Here is a 24780-nt window from a genome sequence, read left to right as displayed (position 1 = left end):
AGAGTGTAAGACTAACTGCTATATCTGCATTACATGTATTTGTACATTTAAACAAATAAAATAAGTATATTTTATCAAACAGTAACTGTTTTATCAAGCAGTAAGATAGACTAGGAATAGGATAAAAGATCACTGTGCCCTAAAGCAAATATACCACTTGGACACAAGCATTAGCTCCCAATTCTGCAGGTTTTGCTTCATAATGCACAGAAAAAAGCAAACTGATTAGTTGCAGGGATTTATAAAGTTCCCTTTCCCTTCTCTCTCCCACTTCAATGGCATTTCTGCTTCTATAGTTCATGCTTTAACAGACACATACACTTCTAAGTCTTTCCATCAATACATCTTAGTATCTCTTCTTAGCATGGTACTGTCACTCACCCTGGCTCACAGATGAAGTGCTCACTGGCTGCCAGCATTGTTATGATGTGTTTGGCTTACAAGGGTATGAAAGAATAACAGTATCATTCAACAAAGGAGATTGGCAACCCCTGACTTACAGAGCATCCCACCTCTTCTATACAGAAAGGTGGAGTACTATTGGAATATACTAGCATTAAGTTGCATTTTGATCATTTATATTTTAGTTCCAGTATATCAATCCCTTCTTTAAACAAAATTATGACTGCCATCATTTACTGCTAAGATCCCTTTTTAGATCCCATTAAGGCTAATTCCAAACAAAACAGAATGGAATTATTTAGTACAAAAAGTCTCCATTATTTATCCCTTTCATGAATCATTTAAAGACTTCATGTCAGCAACTGAAAACATTCATGTTGATCTCACAAAGAGCAGACAATATATTATGCATGCTGCCCACTGATTTATCCTTTCAGAAAGTCTCTTGCAGGCCACTTGCCAATACTGTCACTTGCTGTCTAAATATAAATAGAAGTGCTTCTAGAATATATATATAAAAACAAATAATAATTGCCTAAGGTTCAAATCAGCAGGCTGTTAAAACCCACATCCTGTGTGGTATCAGCTGGTACCAGACAGCTTCAGAGAAATGTATTTTTGAGTGGACTGCTCTGAAGCAGTGCATCCACTACTGAAGAGTCTTCCTATATTCTTTCTTAGGCTGGATTGTCTATGGAAGTATTTGGCTTTCATCGTATTTAAAACAGAATACCATCCCACACATACACACACATACATTGTCCATGCAAATAGCAATTCACTTTTTAAAAAATCTGATCTGGTTTTCAATCAGAATAATTTTGTAGCAAAAAGCATTACAACACTGCCTTTTCAGGAGGCCAAGGATGAACTGCACATCACATAACTTCCAGGAGACACTGCAATAGGTTGCCCAGACAAGTTGTGGCTGCCCCATCATTGGAAGTTTTCAAGGTTACAGCTTTGAGCAACTAGTGCAAGATGTCCCTGCTGGGGGAAGCTGGACTAGACGACCTCTAAAGACCCTTACAACCCAAAGCATTCTAGGATTCTTAAGTCTATGAGTGGCCAGTCTAAGTCTATCACTAGCAAGGTTTGCCTATAGAGAGCAGTTAAGCATCTGAAGATCAGAACCCCTCGGGTTTGGTTCTAGGACAAATTCGTATTTCAAGAAGGCAACTTCATACGTAGAAGCAACGTCAGCAAGTTCCACATGATTATCCACATGTGAAATATTTACGAACAAGCACTTACAGAATCAGCATCTTAACATTTACAAAAAGAATCATTTTTGCCTCCATTTCTTCACAAGTACTGGAAAAGATAGGATGAATTTTAAATTGTTCTAAAGGTAATCTTTTTGCCACTGTAATAACCCCACTGAAATAATGGCCCGTTATTTTCCAATGAACAGTGCAACTCTTTTGTTAGTCAATTATCAGGAAAAGCCTAAAAAAGCTCCACCCAAAACAAAATTCAACTAAATGAAAACTCTCCGACAGCAACAGCTTGTACTGTGCTATTTAACTGGCTTTACTCCAGTAGTTTAAATTTAAGAGTCAGCTTAAAGTAGAAATGAAGTAAGTGAAAACTGGGGAAAAAAATTCCACACCTACAGCTGTCACCTAAAATTAAACACATTTCTCTCCAAATCCCAAGTGTGCTTTCGAAAAGGTGTCATGTGATCATATTTAGCTACCGCACTGTAATTAAGAACATTTCATCCACAACGGATAAACTAAATTCTTTCACTGAAATGTTAAAAAATTAACAAAGCTGAAAACCAGGTGTAATTACTTACAAGTCTCTAATCAGTAACTATTTCATTTTAAGTGCAACCTATAACCCTGGAATATTTTTTTTTTGCCCCTGTTATAATGTGCAACACGGACAAAAAGAAATAAACTACACATACTTTGGAGGGGGAAAAACCCCACCCTAAAATAGACAGACGGGTGTTAGACAGAATAATTCTGTGTAGAGAGATGTGTGCTATTGGAATAGTACCAAGAAGATGACTTGTGCAAAACAGTAGGTGATCTTAAACATCCCCAAGGAGATTGATTAAACGGCTCCAAACCAGTTTAAAATGTTTATCATTTTACTGCGTTATGCAGCGAACATGACAGCAATATTCCATGTCTGTGGCAAATTTGGGTTTTTTCAAACAACTAAGTCAATTTTTAAAGTTGTTACAGCACATAAATTTTAAGGAACCAAAAACATCTTAACAAAAAAAACTAGTTACAAAGTAGTATAATGTCACATGCCATTCCCCATTAAAGACGTCCTGTGTTAATTAAATGTACTTATTTCGACAATCATGATGAGGCATTAAGATTAGACAACTGGACAGTATTCTGGAAAGTTTACTTATATTGTTATTTGTATTAACATAGTTACAGAGAGGGATTAAATATTTCTGCATAAGTAAAACAAAGAGTATGCAAGAAATTAAAGAATAAAATGTACTTACAAAATCAAAGTCTCCATCTTGAGGGACCTTCCAGTTATCAGGGAAAACATTTTTGGATATGTGGTAAGGTTCATGCATGTTCTGATTACAGTTTTCAGGGCTTTTATTCTTGGAATCTTGTTTATCAAAGTAGTCCATGAAAGAAGGCCTTTGAACTTGCGGTGAAGTAGCATTTCCTTAGTTGAAAGAAAAAAGTAAAAACTATTTAAAGATTAAAGGTTTAATGCAGTATAAAATAAGCTTCACTCATTAATTTTCTTGGATTTTGTAGAAACTGATACAGTCATCTGTATGTGATGCAAGCCTCTGTTTGTCCCCTGAGGATCTTTGGCATAAAAGCTCATAGCCGAAGAATGATATTTTTGTAGCAAGATACAACGTGGAGAAATGTTCAAGACATTTCAGAGTTGCACACGCAAATAATATTAGAAGTTACTTCATGCAATATCTATTTGTTGTTATAGAGACTGAATAACACAAGGTGCTAAGCATCCCCTTGGGTGCAGAACGCCCCTATCTTCAAGGCCTAGTCCACAGGCACTTTAAGAAAAGGATCAGAGTTTCACCAAAGGTGTGATTTACAAATTATTTAGAAAAAGAACTTCAAAAAACAACCACACAAATCATGTCTAGATGCTGCTTAATTAAATTCATTGCCAATAAAGGTTCTTGGAAAATTATGGGGTCATACTCTGCAGATGGTTGCAAAGCACCCTGTCTCCATGGTGTGGAAACTCTGGGGGATTTTCATCACCATCTACGTAGCTACAAAGGCTTTACAGAGCAGACTAAGATCAGCATGAACTTCTGTTCTGTTATTCTTTTTATGAAATTAAAAGCAGGAAAAAAATTATCTTCAATCCTAAATGACTGAAATTTGTTTTCATTTGTGAGATTTCAAAGCAAATTAATTACTAAATAGCACAATAAATAAACATAACTGTCCCCTCACAGACCATATTCTGCATAGCATTGACACATGAAAAGTGTACTTGCTTGCAGCATAACACATTCTACATAGAGAAATATGAAATACATTTTCACAAATAAAATATTAAACAGGATGAAAAATATAAAAGACTAAGGCGGGGGGTGGAATCTAACACCAAAACCCAGACAAAAATATACTTTTAAATTACAAGCATAATAAAATAATAGGAATTTTTATTTGATCTACTTGTTTTAACAAGTGAAAAGGTGAACCACTAGAAATATCTTTTGGGTTTGTGTTTAACATGATCACTAGGACTTGCTAATCTCCTTATCTGGCTTTACACTTGTTTTTATTCATTCATTAAGTGGGGTTTTTCCCCCTTCCACCTTTTATTTCATCATCTCTTCCCATTCCCTTTGTCTAAAGATTTTTTCATTTTAATTCTGCTGCATGACTTTCTTTTTATTAATGTTTATTTTTGTACTGCCATCTTTTCACAGAGTCATCAAGGTTGCAATAGACCTTCAAGATCATCTTGTCCAATTGTTGACCTAGTACCACCATAATCACCACAAAACCATATCCCCAAGTGCCACATACAGACTCCTTCTGGTTTGTTTTAATGTGCTCTTCTACTGCCTCACTCTAGGCTTTACCACATTTGACTCTGGCTGCTTTTCTTCAACTACATTAACAGTTCCTCATTCAATCTGCCATGTTTCCATACACACCTTCTCTTCCTCACATTTTTAGCTAATTTTTCTCTCAGTTTTTGCCATGTTCTTTTCAAATATTGCTTCTAATCCCAGTTTATAGCTATCACTACTCATCATCTTTTAATTAATAACAACCATGGCCATAACAATTCAGTGAACTAAACTGCGAGCTGAATTTAACAGACCAGATAGCAGATACCTCTTCTTCAGAATCTCCCAAGTTTGCCCCCACTGAATGCAAGATCACCTGAAGGAGGTTTCTTGACCTCTTGGGTCTGGGACTGAGAAAGGGATGAGAAGTAAGCAGTGGGAATTCCAAATACAGAAATAAGCACTAAAGGGCAAAAATCACAGTCATAGAATGGTTTGGCTTGAAGGGGGCCTTTAGAAACCATCTAATTCTAACCCCCCTGTCATGGGCAGGGACACCTTCCACTAGACCAGGTGCTCAAAGTCCTATCCAAACTGGCCCTAAATACTTCCAGTGCTGGGGCATCCACAGCTTCTCTGGGCAACCTGTTCCAGTATCTCAGCAGCCCCATAACAAAAAATTTTTTCCCAATATCTAATCTAAACCTGCCCTCTTTCAGTTTAAAGCCATCACTCTCACTAGAGACCATTGTCAAATGTTCCTCTCCAGCTCTCTTGTAGGCTCCTTTTAGGTACTGCATGGTGCTGTAAGATCTCCCCAGAGCATTCTCGTCTCCAAGCTGAACCACCCCAACTCCCTCAGCCAGTTTTCATATCAGAGGTGCTCCATCTCTCTAATCATTTTCATGCTCCTCCCCTGGATTCGCTCCAACAAGTCCATGTCCCTCTTTTTTGGGGGGCTCCAAGGTTGAACACAGTATTATGAGTGAGGTCTCCTGACAGCTCAGTAGAGCGTAAGAAAAATGGAAGAATCTAAATTTTAGAAAAGCACACATTTAGAAAATAGATCCAAGAAAAAGCAGTAGTATGAAGGAGGTGGAATTAAAAACAGAAATACAATGCATTTTCTTAGTACAAACTTTTCATTACTTGATCGCTGCCCAAAACCCCTGAAACTATTTTTACCAAAAAGATAGGACACCACATTGCTAGCCTTTCACAATCAATTTTTTTCTCCTGCTGAGATGGCTGTACTTACATTTCATCCCTGAGACACACTTATAAACAAAAAGATTACCAGTGTCTCAGTTCAAAACTCTAAGTACCAAAATGTTGGCACATTGCAGGTAGGACAGTCTCCCTCCTCTCCTGTAACAGAAAACACTAAAGATTTTCCAAGCACTGCTCCTACAATTTAAAACTATTTATGAATATCTCCCTTAGACAAGTAATAGAAGACTGCCTACATACATAAAACAAACCAAACCCTACAAATTCCTTGCTACCAAATGCATATTACGGAAAGTGGGTCAACAGGACCAAAATGACTCCAAAATAAGAAAAGCAGATTTATTTTACACTTTGAGGATTTGTGTTATTTGTTTTGGTAAATAAGAATTCAGAATTTGCTTCTGATTTCTATTTAGCATACAGTTAGTTAAGCCATTTAAAAGAAGAAGAGCTGCTTACCTTCACTGCAAATATAAAAACGCTCACACGAAACCAGAAATATGACTGCAAAACAATGGGACCAGAGGTATTTCAAGGTTTGTGTGGGATTTTTTCTCCAATGTAAAAGAAAATATAAAGGATTTATTTAAAGATTTATTTGTATGGTTTTATTTTACTTTTATAACTAATTAATGAAAAAAGAGACACTTTTTAGATCTCTAGCTAACCTAACATTAACAAGTTTAGTTAGCATTTCATGGGAAATGGGATAGGTTGACACCACTTTAAAGTGTAAAGGTTCCTATCTCTTTTATATTTACTTCATAAAAACCTCAGGCTCTTTATGGTAGAGCGAACTGAAGCAGGTTGCACTTCTCTTTGCAAAATATAAAGTCATTAGAAGATCATTTTGGTCTGAAAGTACTTTTTCTAACTTTCATGAACAGAGTAATGTAATTTTCTCAATTGTCTTTCAAGAGCCAATAAAATTAGAAGTACAATAAATAAAGATTCCTTTAAGGACACTTAATTCACTCATCTATCCAATAAGTTACTTTTTACACAAAAAATTACTTATTTGCCACAAAAAAATCTGCAGTACACCCAGTATCACTCCACACTTGCACCAAAAACCTATTGTTTTATTGTGCAATAGCCTGCTCCACTCTAGGAGGATTTGGATTTTTCCGTTCTTCTAATTATTATTTACTTTCAACAAGTTATCACAGAATTACAGAATATGCTGAGTTGGAAGGGACCCACAAGGATCACCAAGTCCAACTCCTGGCTCTGCACAGGACCATCCTCAAGGGTCACACCATGTCCCTGAGAGTGTTGTCCAAACGCTTCTTGTACTCTGTCAGGCTTGGTGCTGTGACCACTTCCCTGGGGAGCCTGTTCCAGGGCCCAACTACCCTCTGGATGAAGAACCTTTTCCTAATACTGAACCTAAACCTCCCCTGACACAACTTCAGGTCATTCCCTTGGGTTCTGTCACTGATCACCACAGAGAAGAGATCAGTGCCTGCCCCTCCTCTTTCCCTCATGATGAAGTTGTAGAAGATCATGTTTAAAAAAGTTTGTCGAAGTTTCAATGTTTAAGAATATCTGTCTCTTATCATCCCTACACTCACCTACTGCAGGACTTCAAGATGGCTTTGGGGAGAAAATCATAAGAAAACAGCAGTCAGAAATTGCTGGTAAACCATGGAACACAGAGACCACCATGGATGCTGAAAATACATACTGTACCTCAGCAATACCCCCAGTAGGAATACAGGCAATAGCAATGTCTCCAAATAGTTACGTAAGTAAGTTTCTTCCAAAAAGTACGCTCAATAAAATGAATGAGGCAACAACATAACATAACACAACACCAACTCTACTACACTGTTTCAAAAACATATCACAACCAAAATAAATAATTGGAAACACACCTTTCAAAATAAGGAGGAATATACATGCCATTCTAATGTATGTTTTAATAAAATTCAGTTGATGTCATCTATAAACAAAAATGATTTTTCAGTTATATATTTCGAACAGGAAAGTATTATATTAGTATTAAATTGATTTTAAACCAGTTTAAAAGTTCTGCTGCTAGTTAGCAAGTAAGGTCAGCAGACGAGGGTGTCCATCTCCTACAGATTGGAGTCTCCCACTACAATTTCCTGGGAGGGCACAGGTGGTGATATTTTGTTTGTTTGGCATTTTGGAGTGGGGGCTTTACAACTTCCTACAGGAAATCTCTAAATCTTTCTCTCATTCTGTTACTACCAGGGCACTGGACCTCTTTTGCAGCTGCATATCTACAGAGGAAAGGTTTCTTCCCTTTGCCAAAAGCCACAAGCTTCCACAACTTTCCCCATCCTGGGGATCTCCATCCACCACTCAACTGAGGAACGTTTCCAGCTGCTGCCTCTTCAGCCAAGTTAGGGATCAGGCTCTCCTATGTGAAGTGCTTCTGTGAACTTTGTCACTATCTTTATTCCCTCAAAACATATTACTTTGTCACTATTAGAGTCAGAAGATGCATAGCAATTAGCTTTTAGCCTTCTCTGACCTACTACCTGTCTACCTACTTCAAAGGCTACCATGGCTTATACAACATCATATATTACTCAGGCTTTATATTCTGTACATTCCTACCAATTCTCTCTCACCACACAAGTTGGCCTACAACAGAGCAGTAATTCTCCTGGGAAATGAGAGACGACAGGAGCCTAGAATTTTGACCTCAGTCTCCAGTCAAATGCACCTAACAGTGAATTACCATGTAAAAGCTGCCACAGCCACCTCCTTCAGCCAAATTTTAAGCAGAAAATTATGACTGTGTTTTATGAACAGGCAAGTTCTGCTGCTAACATATGCCTATTAGACAATAACCTCAGAGAATCAGAGGTCAGCCTACTCAGAACTGCAAGGAAGCATCAGCAGAAACTGGATCCCCAATTCCTTAGGCCATAGCAGCTGGGAATCTATCAAAGGATGGATTTAAAAAATGTTTGACAACAGAGAGCTATATAACAAAGTGGTTACTGAGTTCACTGTTTTCATATCACAGTGACTTATACATCCAAGTCTTCATTCAATTTCAGGCTTCATTCAGTCTTTTGTTTGTTTGTTTTATAATATACATATTTATCAGAAATAACTGCAACTGCCATTTAACCAGAAAATCCACACTCAACCAGCTGAAGCCTTCAGAGACTTTTTGAAGGACTGTGAACTCAAGTTTAAACAATTTTTCATGAGGAAAAGTTTCAGGCACAAAACACTGCTTTGCTTCTTGAGAATAAGACTTGTAAAAGTGGTTTAATAACTTTTGTTCTATTTTTCCAACTTCCGGAGAAAAGAAAAAAATGTTCAATGACATTACTATTATAAACCCATTAGTCCATTCCAGATGAGTTATATTTCATTTCTGCTTTCAGCAAAACAAAGAAAATCCATGTTAAACTAGCATTTTGCAACAGCTCTTAAAGCAGAACTGCTAACATGATTATTTAAAAAAAAATCCCATTTTTAAAATATATTACTAGTAGTAGTAGTATAAATGAACAACTTTATTACTATCACAGGAGGGGGCTTGAGGAGTGAAATAGGCTTGTAAACATCGATCATCTCTCTATATATACATATAGAGGAGTAAAGCACTAGTACAGCTCCACATGGCATCAAGCAAACCATCTTACTGTGGGCACAGTAAAAACGCTTGAACAAAAACTACATCAGTGAAACATCAATGTCCAGGCTACAGCCCCATTAAAACCAGCCCATAATTAAATTTCCTTGCTGAATTCCTACTGGACTTAGGTCCTACATTGTCATAAAACACATACCACTAGCTTTTGCTTTTCAGTTGTAAAAAGAGCCGTAGGACTCAGGCCTTTCTAGGAGTTTTGAAGCATTAATCCAGAGCTATCAAAGCATCCACCTCACATCACAGAGGAGACTGACTTGCAGCATCACATAATCCCTTACACTGGATGCTGAAATCACTAAAAAATAATGAATAAAGCAACTCATTAATTTTTCTTATCAACATGTAGGTTCTATAGTATGGTGCCTATCCCACTGTAATCAAAAATATCATTATACAATAAGAAAGTTCACCAAATAAGTGCTGGAACCAAACCTGTTGCCTGACAGCTGAACAATGAAACCATCACTTCTCCTCAGACTACCTCCAGTTAGCTGGCTTTGCTTTGCTGGAGGTATGGGGCTCAAGACAGTCACCTATGGAGGATGAGGGAGAGGACAGAAAACTGCTGTCCCAAAGATTATATTCTTCTGTTTGATAAGAAGGAAAACGTGTTTGAGAATTATGCTGACTAAATCTAAAATATTCACATCTTACAGGCCAAAAAGTAACAAAACAAAAACCTGAGCACTTTTCTACACTCTAGCTGTCAAATGCCAACTCATGTAGTTCACTGTCCTCATCTTTCAACACATTCATTACCAGCCATGAACTATCTAGAAGCTTCACCGAATCTGAAGCAACATTTAGAAACCCAGAATAAATCCAAATGGCACTAAGAGACAACTTGCTTTCCAGCCCAAGTAGATGGCTAATATAAATTTAACAGGGAAAAAAAGAGAAGCAGGGGAAATGCTACTGAAAAGGAGAAAAGAGAACAATCGGAAGTACTCTTGGTGCACCAGAAAGCCCTAACACTAAGCCTTGCCAAAAAACCACAAAGGGAATGTGGGAAAGCTGGTCTGAACACTGGTCTCTGCACTAACATGAAAAAGCTTCTACAAAAAAATAAGTACAACCCAGGCAACTGAACAAAAGAAGTAATACTTCCATCATTCTCACTCTTTCTTTACTCCACATTAAACCTCCTAAAGTTAAGTTCTATCCTTCCATCTCTCTGTGTTCTGCATTTTCTTCCCTCCTTCCAGGTACACACCACAGTCTCTGTTCAGAGCATGCACAGGGCATACTGAGCAAGATAGCATAAATGTTTTTTATTGGTAGATTGTATAATGTATGTTGGGGTAGGATGATAGGCCTCTTTTTGTTCCAAATCCCAATTTTATCTGGGCACAATTCCCCGTTTGTGAAAAAAATATGGTTTTAGTTATTTTCTGTCATGGCTCCCAGAGGCCTCTAAGCATGGGTACTTATAAATAAAAACATATTATTGTTTCTTATTTTGTCCTTGAGCAGGGAAACAAAAGGCAGAAGGAAACAAAACATGAAACTAAACACAACAGCAATTAAATAAAAAGTTTGTCACAAATATTTTGTGTCTCTAGGAAGGAAATGAAATCCCTCTTCCCTAGTTTACTAAGTTTATTTCTCCAAGCTTCTTGCTTGCAACGTTCTATTATTCAGAAGTATCAAAGAGCACTTTCAAGCTACTTGTTCTGATTTATTATAATCAAATCACACAAATATCTAGAAAGTGCCTACTTTGCCTATAAAGGTACACTGGAAACAGCAAACAATCTCCAAAGTCTGTCGAGTACAAAGAAGCACAAAGCCTGCCTCTCAGGGACAGCAAGGATTTTTATGTCCCTTCCTACTAACATTTATTTAGGACCCTTGTTACTCCTCCTGTTTCAGCCAACAGCACGACAGTCACAGAACCAAAGGACCAGCTACGGTGGACATGACTTATATTTACTTTTAGCTGAGAGATGTGAAGGTCCTGTTCCTGAATTATTTCTAGTTTTTAATGTAAAAAATGCAAATAAGGGGTGCCTAATGCAAAACACAAGAAATTCTAGCAAGTAAGTGCTGAAACCAAACTTGCTGCCTGACAGCTGAATGATGAAACCATCGCTTCCCATTAGGCTACTTCTGGTTTGCTGGCTTTGCTTTGCTGGAGTTATGGGGCTCTAGACAGTCATCTACGGGAGAAGAGGGAGGGGAAGAAAACCCACTGTCCCAAAAATTATATATCCTTTTTTGACAAGAAAGGAGAATGGGATTAAGAAATATACTGGCCAAATGTCAAGGTGTAAAAAGGTAATTCCCTTTCTAGCTACAGATTATAACTGGAATCAATTCAGAATCGAAAATAATGCAGTTTAAAAGCAATGTCTCCAGCAACATAGCAGACAAATAGGACACAGATAAGAGACTGCAGTGCAAAACTAATGACACTTTTTTGATCTGTTTGGCACAGTGACAGGTATTTTCTCTCAGCATATATAAATACTACATGGATAGCGTAGTGCAATTTGGTACCCTACTTATACAGAACTTACTTACGAAGCCTGAAGTGATTTATCAAGCCCCACAGAAACTGTACTAAACCTTAATTCATGATACTTCCACCCTAAGAATTACTTTACTCCAAATTTGTCAGTACTATCTTTCCCTTTTTTTTTTTAATCACTCATCTGTCCCTCAGCTTGTTGAAACTGATGGGTTTGAGATCACTTGTATTAACCCTCCATCAGGCACACGGTCTAACAGGCAAATATTGTGTTTCAGCATGAAAACAAACTAAAGCACATACCGAGTCTTTTCATGAGGTGAATCATCATACTTAAACTAATTACTAATCAAGAGGCATGTGTGCTATCTTATTGCTGAGAACGCTAAGGAAAAACAAAAGAAAAACCAAAACAAAACCACATAAAACCTAAACAAACAAAATCAACAAACCCTCTTTTTCTTTAAAACTTGCTGTACACTAAAACAAAATAAAATCCTGCTTTGCACTTTCAACTAATCTTGCACTTTCAACTAATCTTGCACACATATAGACACATCAGGTGTCTATATGCAAACATGAATGCAGCTTTATGTTTGCTGTAAGACATTCTACAAAGTTCTTTATTTGGCACTGATTTTCACTCTAGACATTACCTTACTATATTACACACACAAACACAATTCCCTACCCCCTCAGACAATAGCCTGGAGTTAAACATTACATTGTGCCTCATAAATTCAAGCACCTACAGCCTGAGTTAGATTCATCTATTGATGCTGCCCATTCAAGCAAATAATTCTATTAAATTCAGTGGGCCTCAATCTGCAGTAGTCCTCAACCAAATAATGACCAAATCAGTACATAAGTATTTATGAATATTTCAGTATAAGTTATAATTTTATACATAAAAACATTTACATTTTTTTTTTATTCTGTTACATACTCCCTCACAGGCCACCAAGTCAATTGAAACTTTTTACCTAGGTTTCAACAATCTTTTGATCATTGACTTAAACCAAGGATTATTAAATTACATTCCAACGAATATCTGAATAATAACTCGCTTATAAAATACAAATTTGCTAATTGATCATGACTTACAAAACCATTTTGCAGCAAGATATATTACTGATTGCTGACCCCATGGAGAGTCACAATGTGTTCCCGGGACCACCAGCATTGAAACAGTAGCCTCTCAATCACATCACTTCAGTTTAGCTCCAAGGAACTGGTCCAAATGGGGGACCAGAGACAAAAAGCAAGACACAAACAGTAAAAGGGACAATTCACAGAAGGCAAATTTGACAGTCCTCCAGAGAAAGAGGCGAAGCAGCAAAACTAGGCTTCTGCTTTGAATCTCCCACTACAATCACCTTTTTCTCCACAAACTATAGAGAGTGCTTAGAAACACAAATACACCTCTTCCGCTGTTTTAACCACAGAACTTTACACTTAAAAGCCACTGATGATACAATATTGTTGTGCAGCATGAGAAAACATATGACATTATTAGAAAAAAGCAAAGTGGCAACATACGTTTCATGGTCCCATCTTCCTCTTCATCATCATCGCTGTTTATCACCATGGTCCCCAGGTCTGATTCTAACATAGTGCTGTTGTGTTCAATCATTGTCTGGGCACCTTCACTCATCGTACTTGTGGCTCTCATGGTACCAGCGCTCTCTGAGTTGGTCTTTACCATAGTGTGAGAGTCCAACTCATCTTCATCCTACGGAGAAACGTTTGCCAGAATGCAGAAGATCATTTAAAATAAAGAAGTTAACATGCAATCACTTAGATCCTTATTGATTAGTTTTATATCTTTACATGACCTAGTTGTACTGCTAGACTTTCAGGTTTAAAGTTTTAAAGGAAATAACAAAAAAAAAAAAAGTTCCACATAAAGGAAAAATAAAAACTTTCTTCTTCCTCACGGATGTATGACAGGGTGAGTATAACGTGGCCCACACACCCACTTTGCATCGGCATCCAGTTCTAAGTATCTCTGCGATTTTCATGACCCATTTTACCTCTCTGGGTTCCAAAAATCAGTACCACAATTTACAGAAAGCTATTTGGTTGTTTTACAAGGGACTGTCATAAGGATTTGTGCTGGCCACCCTTAACTAAGTATCATGCCCAGCATCTAACATTACACACAGTGGCCAGATGACAGGATCTTGTTCAATTTAGCGATTAAACAATCCTCTGAGTTTCGGAAGTCCTCCTCAGAAACAGAAAATCAATTTAACTTACTTCAAGTATTCAGTTCCCTTTTAAAATCTCTATTACAAGAGTGAGTAAATAACTTATTAATACTATGTATAAAAATACCCATCCAACACATCCTTGCCCACTAAGTGGGTGGGTAGATAATACCATAAAGATACATGGTAGCATCTTGAATTGGTAACAGTAATGGGCCAGGCACGTGAAACAGAACTAATGACAAGCCAGTTAATGATACACAAAATTCATGTGTTTTGAAAACACTGACGGAAAATCCCACTGCTTTCCAAAATCAGATTTTGTACACACATCACAGCATTTCAGGAGTAACGTGATGGACTGTGACTATTGCTATATGAGTAACTCAAGGAAAAAAAAAATTTAGACATTCTCCTTTGTTGATTACACATAAGAAATAACACACATCACTCTCACTCTACATCAAAATTATTCTATGTCAAATTGTTAAATTTTAAATACAAATGCTACTTTCACCAGTTTTATAACCATATATGCATGCATTTCCTCCATTGTGTCAAAACTTCGAGTTCCTTTTCAAATGAACTCTATCCCTGATAAGCAAAATATTTTCGCTACATAGCTTGAAAGACTATTGGATAACACTGTGGGTTTTTTTAGTTTGCCCATTACAAACAACATGCTTGTTGCAACATAGATTCATAAAACTGTTTAGGTTGGAAAAGAAAAATTCCCCTTTTTCCTAAATCTTTGTGTTGCTTTATAGATTTTAAATTTTTAACTATGAAGAGATTTATAAGGGCATGGGCTGGGAGAGACAGAAAAATTAAACCCAAGACTCAAATGCCTGCAAGGTCTGGCACGTTCTCACTGAACTCCTTCTTTTCCTTTCTCCTTATTCCCTGACACGGCAGACAACTTGCCTCTTGTATAGGTACATAAACACAAGCAGCTCCATTGCCAGATGACCTGTTTCACTAAGGGTTGATCTAAGCAGACACAGTGAATTGCAGTGAGCAGTAATACCAATACACCAGCTCCTGAAATTTATTCTATTACATCTCAACTAGAAGACACAAAAATAGATATTACTTTGATTCAGAAGATCTGGCTAACAGCATACCACAATGAAACCAGGATACAGACCTACATCCGTGATTAAAATTCCAAACATCAAAAGACTCATAATTTTCCAGACTATAATTTGTTAAAATCTTGAAGTTCTTCATTTGCATTCTTTCTGGGTTTTTTAGTTGCATTCTATTTAGTACCCTATCCTTAAAAAAAATTACGATATCCCCAAAAATACAGTTAGCTTACAGCTACAGCACTTGCCAACTGTACCAGTTAAAAAATGAGAATATTTTGGTACTGCTCCCCCTGGTGGTAACTTTAATTTTCTTTACTTCCCCGCACCAAATGTTCTTGTCAACCCGTGTTTGCTGTGAATTATATTTTTCCCCTTCTAAAAAGGGTACTCAGAAAATAAAGTGGTTTTGGGTTGCATTTTAGAAGTGCCGGAACACTTAAGCTACTGTTTCCAAATGCTTCTTTCAGTAGTGCAATACAATGTAAAACTGACTCACTGCTGTTTCTCCTATTAAGCACTACAAATGTGGCATCTCTAACATACAGGTAGACAAATCTCTGAGTTTAAGGCATAGTGACACTTGATTTGCAGATTTGCCTGACTAAAATTAATATCCAATTGCAGTGCATATGGTCCTAAACCTATCTAAACTGAAATCAGAAATTAAGCAAACATTTTCCTGAAGCTCAAAAGTTTTATTTTAGAAGTTAGTGGGAAAAAAGCAATGGCTAACAATATGAACAGGTATGATATGCAGTCCTAAGTGACCATTTTCATAACTTCTGATTCATTTAAAAAAATTGATCTTTTATTTCTTCAGTCAAATCAAGTATCTGGACTTGTTTCAAAGAATAGCATTTATTTTCCAGTCTAAGAGCGTCAAAAGTCTTCACCTTACTCTTGTCTCTCAGCATAGAGAACAGTTATCTCTTAGTACCTAGAAGACTAAGGACCACAAAAGGCCTCCTCAGTACTAACAGAACAGTTATTCTGTTAGAACAACTGAAGGGAAGAACACCGCAATTTTGATGAATGGTGTTTTCCCTAGTTCAGGAATGATGTACCGAGATAGAACAATATAAAACTTTTTTGTGTCCTGGGCATGTTCCAGAATAATTAACTTTGTGGATTAGCACAGACTTTTCCCATAAATGTCCCTCCAGTATTTCTCACAAATACGATATTTAGCTAATATGGCAATAGATTATATTGGATCTGAAAAAGTAACTTTATAAAAATGTCCAGTGGATCCAAGTTATGGAAGTGCATATTTATATGAGAGATGAAAGTGATTCCTTCATACAAATTCTGACTCATGCTTTACAGTTCATAAATATTGAAGCAGAACTTCTGATCTGTTGTTAAAGAAAGGTAAACTCCCTGATTAAATAAAAACAAACAATCTCAATTTTAACCATGAAAAAAAAATAAGGTATTAGAGATGAAATGTCGTGTTCTCACACTGTTTATGAAAACAGATCCAAGAATCAAACAATAAAAACAGCTAACTCTGGAATTAAACTGCCTGCTGTTCTCCTGTGTACAAGTAATAAGCACCAAACTTTTATATGGGAGGGTTTCCATTACACCACTATACAGCAACAGAAGGCATGCATGAGCAAGAACTCTAAAATCTCTTGAAATGCTACAAAAATTACAAGAAACTACCGAAACTCTGAACAACATCATAATGCAAAGCACAAGTAAAACACTCCCAGTATCCTGCAACTCTACAGGACTAACTCTCTGGATATTCCTATTTACCAAAAGTGTTATAATTAACAAAACCAACCTTTGAAGCACAAAAATGCAATCATACAGATTTGATTATCAGAATATAAAATTCAGAAAGACTTCAGCAGAAACCACACTCAAGACTCCACAATATATTTGTAAAATAAAAGATCTCATCATCACACAAGTTTTCTCAGAGAAACTGGCCTTGCACATCATACCCAAGTCTACGTCATGATAGAAGTGAACGAGCCAAGGTGATAAAGATTAATGGATTTTTCTGTTGCATTTTGAACACTGGTAGGAAAAAAGGGATAAAGACGGATAAAGAAAAAAACTAAACGAGAAGGAAATACGGCAGCAACTTGCCTTTAAAATCTCTCGCCCTAAGTTTGGCGTGTAAAAAGAACACTAGAGGGCAGCAAAGACGGCCAACTCGGCTGCAAGGCATTAAAGGAAGATTTACACACTGGCAAAATTTAGTATCCTGTAAAATAATTTCATTTACTATTAACACCTCATCATCACCTTTGAAAAACGTGGCTGTAGTCACAGCTATCTTTTTTTAAAGCGCTGTAGTAGCTACATAAACACATAATATAATTTGGTCAAGCACAAGGATTTTGTAGAGCTCCTGACACATACAAAGCCAAACTCCAACGTTGAGTATATGGTTAATACTGAGCACACAAAGCTTAGATCCATCAGTAAAACAGGTAAAAACTTAACTTTCGGCCCACAGTCAAATCCCATCAAATTCAATAGACATATGATACAAAACAGCAGTTAAGCTTTTTTTATACCTCCATCTAACTGATACACTGAGTATCAATGACTTGCTGCACATTCTTTCCTCCCTATGTGTACTCTTCCTATAACAGGTTTCCCGCTCTACGCTGCCGTGGATTTTAATAACATGCTTTATTTTACTCAACAAAGCCATCTTTACATATTTCTAGCTTCAAGACACTTAAAGGACGGCAATCAAATTTAATTAATATATATGTCAAGCGTTCTTTGGCTTAAAGGAAAAATGCTACAAGCCCAGAGTTTTAACACTGCCATGCAAAGTTACACATATATGCAGACAGATACACAGCTATATCATATACACATTCAAACACATGAAGGAAGCATGAAAGCAAATATAAAAACCTTCAGAAAAATATGGCATGGTGTATAAGCTTTAAGATATGGAATAACTCATGATTCACTAGTTCCTTTAATACAGCTACATAAATATTGTAAAAATATGAAGGAATAATTACAGTAATTATTTCTTAAGGTCTCAAAATACAGATGCCAATTTTTCATAATTAATACTGGATTAACCAAATAAACTTTTGTATGAATGAATAAATAATCCTACATATAGGAACAAGTGATTATCAATGGCTGGCTTGGTGTTGATAGTTGTCAACCACTCAGTGTCCAAGAAAAAACAAAGGAGTACTAAAGTAGTAAGCCCTTGTTTTAATATTCTAAAAGAATTAAGCATTTCTGACATAATAGAGACATTAAAATGTAAAAGAAAATATACAGAGAGCTGCTTGTTAGCTCACTCCTTTAAAGATCCACAGAAACAAATATTTAGATATGTTTTCTCTGAGCTGCCAGGCAACGAGTTACTTTACATTCCCATAATACAGCTGCCCAGCCTCAGCATCCAACTCACATCACACTTCAGAAAATGCAGGAGAGAACAGATTGGTCATGTTTAGTAATGCCTAAACTAACATTTAAACTTTGATATTGGGATTAACCTTCTGTAGAACACACCAATTGCAATTCTTGCTTAATTAAAAAAATCTGTACAACTACCTCAGCAGTTATCAAAACATGTCAGTTTGTCAGAAGGCATTCTCATCACACAAGCAGCTCTCATAACAAGCATAAAATCAATTCTGAGTACACTATTTGTAATGATATTGTATCTCTCTGGAAGGATACAGACATGAAGACTGTATTCAACCTGTCCATTTATTTACAGCCATATAGTATGAAGTTTTGAACAGCAAAAAATATTTACATTACAATTGGCAACTTCACATGCTATAAAATGTTCACAAACGGTGGTAAAAAAGAAAAATAAGAATCAGCTTTGGGGATGTGACTCTTCCTCACTTGAAAGAAAACAACCTGAATCAACCCTAAAAATTAAGTATATTATTGTGAAATTTTTGCATCTGATTAATTCTCCAAAACCACCCAACTCCTCTTGGAGTTATGCGAGTTACTTTAAACTTGAGTGTGCATTACTATACAATATATGGCTTTAGGAAGGAATTAAAGCTAAAAAATCTTATTCAAATGTAACTGTTAAGGGTAAACTTAGTTTCCTAACATAAGAAACTTCATAGTTCTAACATTTTATATCTTTCTTTTTAATGGGTCCCAAATCATGTACCAGTGAGCAATGAGCAGAACTGCTCACGCTTTACCATAGGAAATTCTTTGGGGGGTTAGATCAATACATTTAATAAATTCAAGTCCCTGACAGGTTAGCTGAAGTCATTCTTTTTCAATAGTATATTAACTCAATTCACTGCTGATGAGAGATCTTTAACATTAATAGACTCTACTTAACACTAACATCAATATTTGCTCTTGCTTTTAGGTGTTAAATATGCATTTCTCCAAGTTTGAGTCTGCCTTTGCAATTCTATGGCGAGGACTTCACAGAGATATCAATGGGAAAAAAAATCCATTTTTGAGGTGTTATTTTCCAAAATTTATGTGCTGGGTGGCTAATACTTTCCAACTGAACAGTGACTCCAATTCCATACACAATCTGAAAATACTACTACACAAGGTAATTTAGGGACTGTCATTAGCTCTTTCTAGGACTGCTGCCATCACTACAGGCTTATCAAAACCCATATTATCGTTTGAACTGCATGATTGTGTAGTCATGCAAACTACACACAAGCAGCCCTGTATTTCTTCAGGGTTCTGTGAAACAGATTCATAAAAAGGACAAATGTGCAATGGTTATTTATCTTTATACTTGAATGATGGACTGTTGACTTGATCCACTACTAAACTGTACACCAAGTATACCAAGCTGGCACTCATATTAGCTGCCTTACCTTTCCAGAAAGGAAAGAATAAACACCCAGAAGCACAGAAAGAACTGGTTTGCTCTTTTTCTGTCAGTTCCACAAACAAGTTCCAAATTAAATGAAAGACAGAATCTTTGTGCTTATTTTCAAATCATGTATTATTTCAAATTGAAGTGGAGGCCCTGGGGGAATTGATTTTTTTTTTTCTAAAATTACAAACTGAGATTAGATTTCCAGTTACTTCAGGCTTCACTCGAATCTAAAGGTTGCTCAGGAGTTTTCTACTATGCAGTACATGATCAACGTGCATTCAAGAAACACGTTACAGAAAACTTCTCTGGTTAAAAAGAAAACGGTAACAGTTTCAAGAAATCATAGAATGGTTTGGATTGGAAGGGATCTTAAAGATCATGTAGCTCCAAGCCCCCTAGGGACATCTTCCACTAGACCAGGCTGCTCAAAGCCCCATCTAACCTGGCCTACCACTCTTGTAGGTCCCCATGGGTACTGGTACAAATTTATGCTGCTGTTTCCTAGTTTGGCTGCTTTTGCACATTTAGCTGATCAGAACCTTCAGTGCCAGCAGTCGGACAAGATTCCGGTGTCATCTCTCAATTGAATCTGCAATTTCTTACAACAGTGTACTGCACTGGAACTCAGTTGCAAGACACAGGAAGTCTGTATTACAACCAAACAATTACTAAAACCAGTCCAAAACAAGATTTGTTCTGCATTGTGACACACGAAAGCTATTCACAGGTCACTCCCAAACATGGAGTTTTGACAAACTGTATTTGTCAACTAGAAAATCCCTCCTCCTCACCTCACCATTAGTATTCTTTGTTTCATTCACTTGTACCCTCACCTTTTGTATTAAAACTAAGTATTTCCATATACTACAACTGCTCTTATTTTTAAGAGCAAACCAAACTTTTAGAGAGAAACATGCAGCAAACAAAAGACCACACTGACTGCTGGAGATATAAAACACTCCACAGAATCTGCTCGAAAAGTATTTCTATATATAGATCATCACATAGCACTCTGTAACAAGGATTCTACAATTTGCTATAGGGCAAACTGCATTACTGCACTGCTCTTTTCTGTTTGCTCAAAGCTGTAAGTTTTCTACTAACATTCCAGTCTCCATCTTCTCCGTGTGCTATTTCCTGAATGACCTTGGTTCTCGTTGTATGTGTGGTAACACACTTCTTTGAAGCACATACTGCTGCATTGCACAAGGCTGCCCTGAAATAAACCATGTAGAAAGAGTAATAATGCCAGGAACGGGGACTTATTCCTAACATTGCCAAACAATTCTAAGTGCAACCTACATATCACATGACCTGCTTCTCTCCTCAAACATATGCTGACAACTGAAGAATGAAATTCTCTCAGCATTTTCACATCACAGGCGCAACTTGATTCAAACCACATTGCAATTGCTACTTACTGTGTGTTGTGACTAACTAGTCTATGCATTAGACTTTACAAAAAACAAACAAAAACCCAAAACAAACAAAACCAACCCCCAAAAAACCAAAAGAACACACAAAGAAAAAAAAACACATGTGCCCTGAAGTAAAAACTAAACCACTTGTCTAGAAGTCCACCTGTGAAAGTGGAACCTTAAGAGTTTTTGGGGTTTTTTTAATGTTAGCTTGAACAGTTGAAGTTTGACATGGTTTCTTTTCTCACTCCCTAAAAAAAACTTTTTACTAGGACATCTCATAGATGTCCTTTCAGCTTCTATACAGCTGAAAGCTGGCTCATATGGCATTACTCACAGCAGAAGCATTACTTATAATTAAGAGTGGAATACTCAGAATTTGTAGGCTTAAAACCACACAGAAAACTGGTAAAGAAAAGTACTTGAACACAACTACAGGAAGTAGAGGAAAAACAGCAATTAATCTGCAAAGTACAGATAGTTACAGGAAAACAGGTACACACCGAATTTTCTTCCTCCTCTTCTAGTTCTCTCTGCTGTTCCTCATGTCGCTTTGCCTTTATCTCCATAGCTTCAGTTATCAGGTCCCTTAAAATTGAAACTGGCTTAGCATTCTTAATAAATGTATGCTAGGGAAAAAAAAATCATTGAAATATGTAATATGATTACAGTAGTTGTGAGTACTATTCAACACCACAGACTTCAGTGATAAACAGTAACGTACTTTACACAATAATTAAAATTTATACAAACACAACATACAATATATTTTAGCTATTTCATAACTAAAATTTTACTTTAACTATTTTTAATTACTGCAAGACTTGGGAAATACAATAATTTAAAAAATGTTTTATAATTAAGGATACAATTTTTTAAAGGAAACGTGCAGTAAATAGCAAATAGAATGGTGATGATCTCACACAGAAAGTTTTTCAGATATTCTGTTACAGAATTTAATTAATCTTAACAAACTGAGAGCATAAATTAGTGGCTCTAAGCAGAGCAACTATGGCTGCTCACTTAAATAAACCTACACTTTATACGTCATAAAATATTTCTTGATCTACAACGCTGAAATGTGGAACCTTACTTTTAGTAGGAAGATTCATTTTTAATTCAAAGCCGTTTAAAACAATCACTTCTTCCTTTAAGACAACATGTGCATGATGCCATTTACATTCATTTTACTGTCTAATAAACATCTGCTGTTAGAAAAAAAATCTGATTTTATATCATTATATGCAAATACAATTTAGGCAAAACATAACTAAGCACCTCAGAAATATATCATTAAGTATCAAAAAAATGTTCCATGAAGAACAGAATTGATGAAGCCTTGTATCCTGTACCTACTATCTCTCATCTCCCTTGATTTATTAATTCAATTACTCTCCCTTTCTTCCATGACCTTTCCCTACAAACAGTACTTCCATTCCCACTCACTCATACAGCACTTCCAGCTCCATCACACATGCTCCAAATTCCAGCTGTGGAAAAAGGCAACATGTACTTGTGATGAACATAACATTCAGTTTTCTAGTCAGTAACTATGTGGAAAGAAACCGTACATTGAAGTTTTTTTTGTTTGTTCCTCCTTACTTGCACACATTAATGCAAATCTCTTCTATCCAGCTGCTGGTATTAAGCTAACTATATGAACTTCAAATCTTGAAGGTCTCAAGTACTGATTCATACATCACACAGAATTCTATCAATTTTACTCACCTGTAGTCTACCTTTTGGTGTTTTGCAGTGTATAAAATTAAATATTCATAACATGACTTATGAATTTGATGGATTTATTACTAAAAAATACTTTGCAAAATTTTTATGTTCATCTTTGTTAGTGGAGTTCACTGGAATTTAAATTTTAAAAGCTGCTATTGCTAGGTCAACACAGAATAAATCTAGCATGAGAGCCTTACAGCAAGAAAAAGCCTGGCATATTGTGCCTTGGCTCCAAAGGTCCACACTGCCAATTGTGTCACATTTAAAAGTGCCCACCTGGTATAACTCAGCTCAAAACCAAACTCATTATAATGTCCATTTGCATCAGACCCTTCTAGGACACAGAGCAACCTGTCTGCTTGATTTGACATGACCAGAAGGAAAGATTAAATATACTCCATGGGTGGTCCACACAGAAGGTAACTTGGGCTCAATTCTTTTACTTAACACTTGTCTAAATTCTGAGATCTATTGAGGGCCTCTAAACACAAAGCAAGGGTCCAATTTTAATAGCAAGGATCAGCCCTAAACTATATGAAGAGCAATGAATTTTTAGAAGCAGCAAAGAAGAAATAACATGTGGGTAGAGATACAGAAGCTGACAGTGAAAAGACCACAAAGTGGAAAAGAAATAAGGTATGATAACAGTTAAAATAAAATTTGCCCTTAGAAATTTTCAGAACAGTTCTGGTTTGAGGGGAAAAAAAAGCCATAAAATCTGCCTTTCCTCAGTAACTTAAATACTGACCTGTAGCAGCTGGGTTGCTGTAGCTCTTTGTTCAGGATTTTTCACTAAGCATTTCTTCACAAAATCAGTGAATTCATCAGACCAGAGTTCTGGCTTCCGGAAGGTTGGAGGGGGATTTGTAGGAATCATAAAAATAGCCTAGATAAAAATCAAACAATAGCAAGTTTAAACAAAACACATCATCACAGCATCGAAGCCAAGAAAAAAAAACCTGCTTTATCCACCTTTCTTATCAGGCTAAGAATCTGGAAGACAAATTTTAAGTAAGCGAGGATTTCCACTCAGATCAAGATTCAGGAAGTAAATCCATCTGCTACTAATGTAGCTACTTCCCATTAGATTTTCCCTATTTAAACGGTACCCCATCGAGCACAAGACTCTATTTAATCTATTGCTATTCATCAATCTCAAGAGATTATTATATTCTTTCAGAAATTCTTAGTAGAAATGACACCACTGCTTGTTTAAACAAACACATATGAACTTGCTGTGAAAAGCCAAGCTCACCTTCTCCTCTCTTAACTGCATCTAGTTTTATATGAGAATTGCTTAGAAAATTTGAGAAGATTATTACTTCCTTTTGCATTCATAATTCATCAGATGAAGTTTTAAAACTTGCTTTCCAAGTAACATTTAGAAACATATGCTAAAATACCTAAAACAACACTAAAAATGACATAAATAATGAAGTAACTTGTCTGCTAGCACTAGGAATTTACATCAGATTGAAAAGGAAACATTTTACCTACATAACAGAAATTTCTCCTGTCGAGAGCCATATGCACACACATTTTTCAACTAGGAAAAAACATTTATGCTATATAAAAAAAATGTTTGTCCTACTTAAGATTAGATATATATTGTTCCATTTTCTACATGATTCTTTCCATGTTTTCTTCTAATTATAAATTTACACCTGTAAGTGAAAAAAAAGCCATACAACTCTGACTATACAATATCATCACTTCAGACTTACACATAGCAGCAACACACTATTCAGAGCTAGGTC

The 24780-nt window shown here is 36.3% G+C and overlaps 1 protein-coding gene across 1 annotated transcript in view; it reads right to left on the bottom strand.

Annotated features, from left to right (window-relative positions):
- Positions 1 to 24780, bottom strand: part of STK3 (serine/threonine kinase 3) — a 123092-nt gene that overhangs the window by 42261 nt on the left and 56051 nt on the right. The window contains exons 7-10 of the mRNA XM_032696610.1: positions 23772 to 23909; positions 21796 to 21921; positions 13285 to 13477; positions 2879 to 3054 (exon numbers count right to left, since the gene is read on the bottom strand). Of these exons, the coding sequence (XP_032552501.1) occupies positions 2879 to 3054; positions 13285 to 13477; positions 21796 to 21921; positions 23772 to 23909 (633 nt within the window). The remainder of the gene's footprint in view (positions 1 to 2878; positions 3055 to 13284; positions 13478 to 21795; positions 21922 to 23771; positions 23910 to 24780) is intronic.

This window comes from Chiroxiphia lanceolata, chromosome 1 (assembly GCF_009829145.1).
Source record: "Chiroxiphia lanceolata isolate bChiLan1 chromosome 1, bChiLan1.pri, whole genome shotgun sequence".
In the NCBI taxonomy this organism is placed as follows: domain Eukaryota; kingdom Metazoa; phylum Chordata; class Aves; order Passeriformes; family Pipridae; genus Chiroxiphia; species Chiroxiphia lanceolata.
Note: the sequence above shows the minus strand (reverse complement) of the source record. Positions and strands in the feature narration are given on the sequence as shown.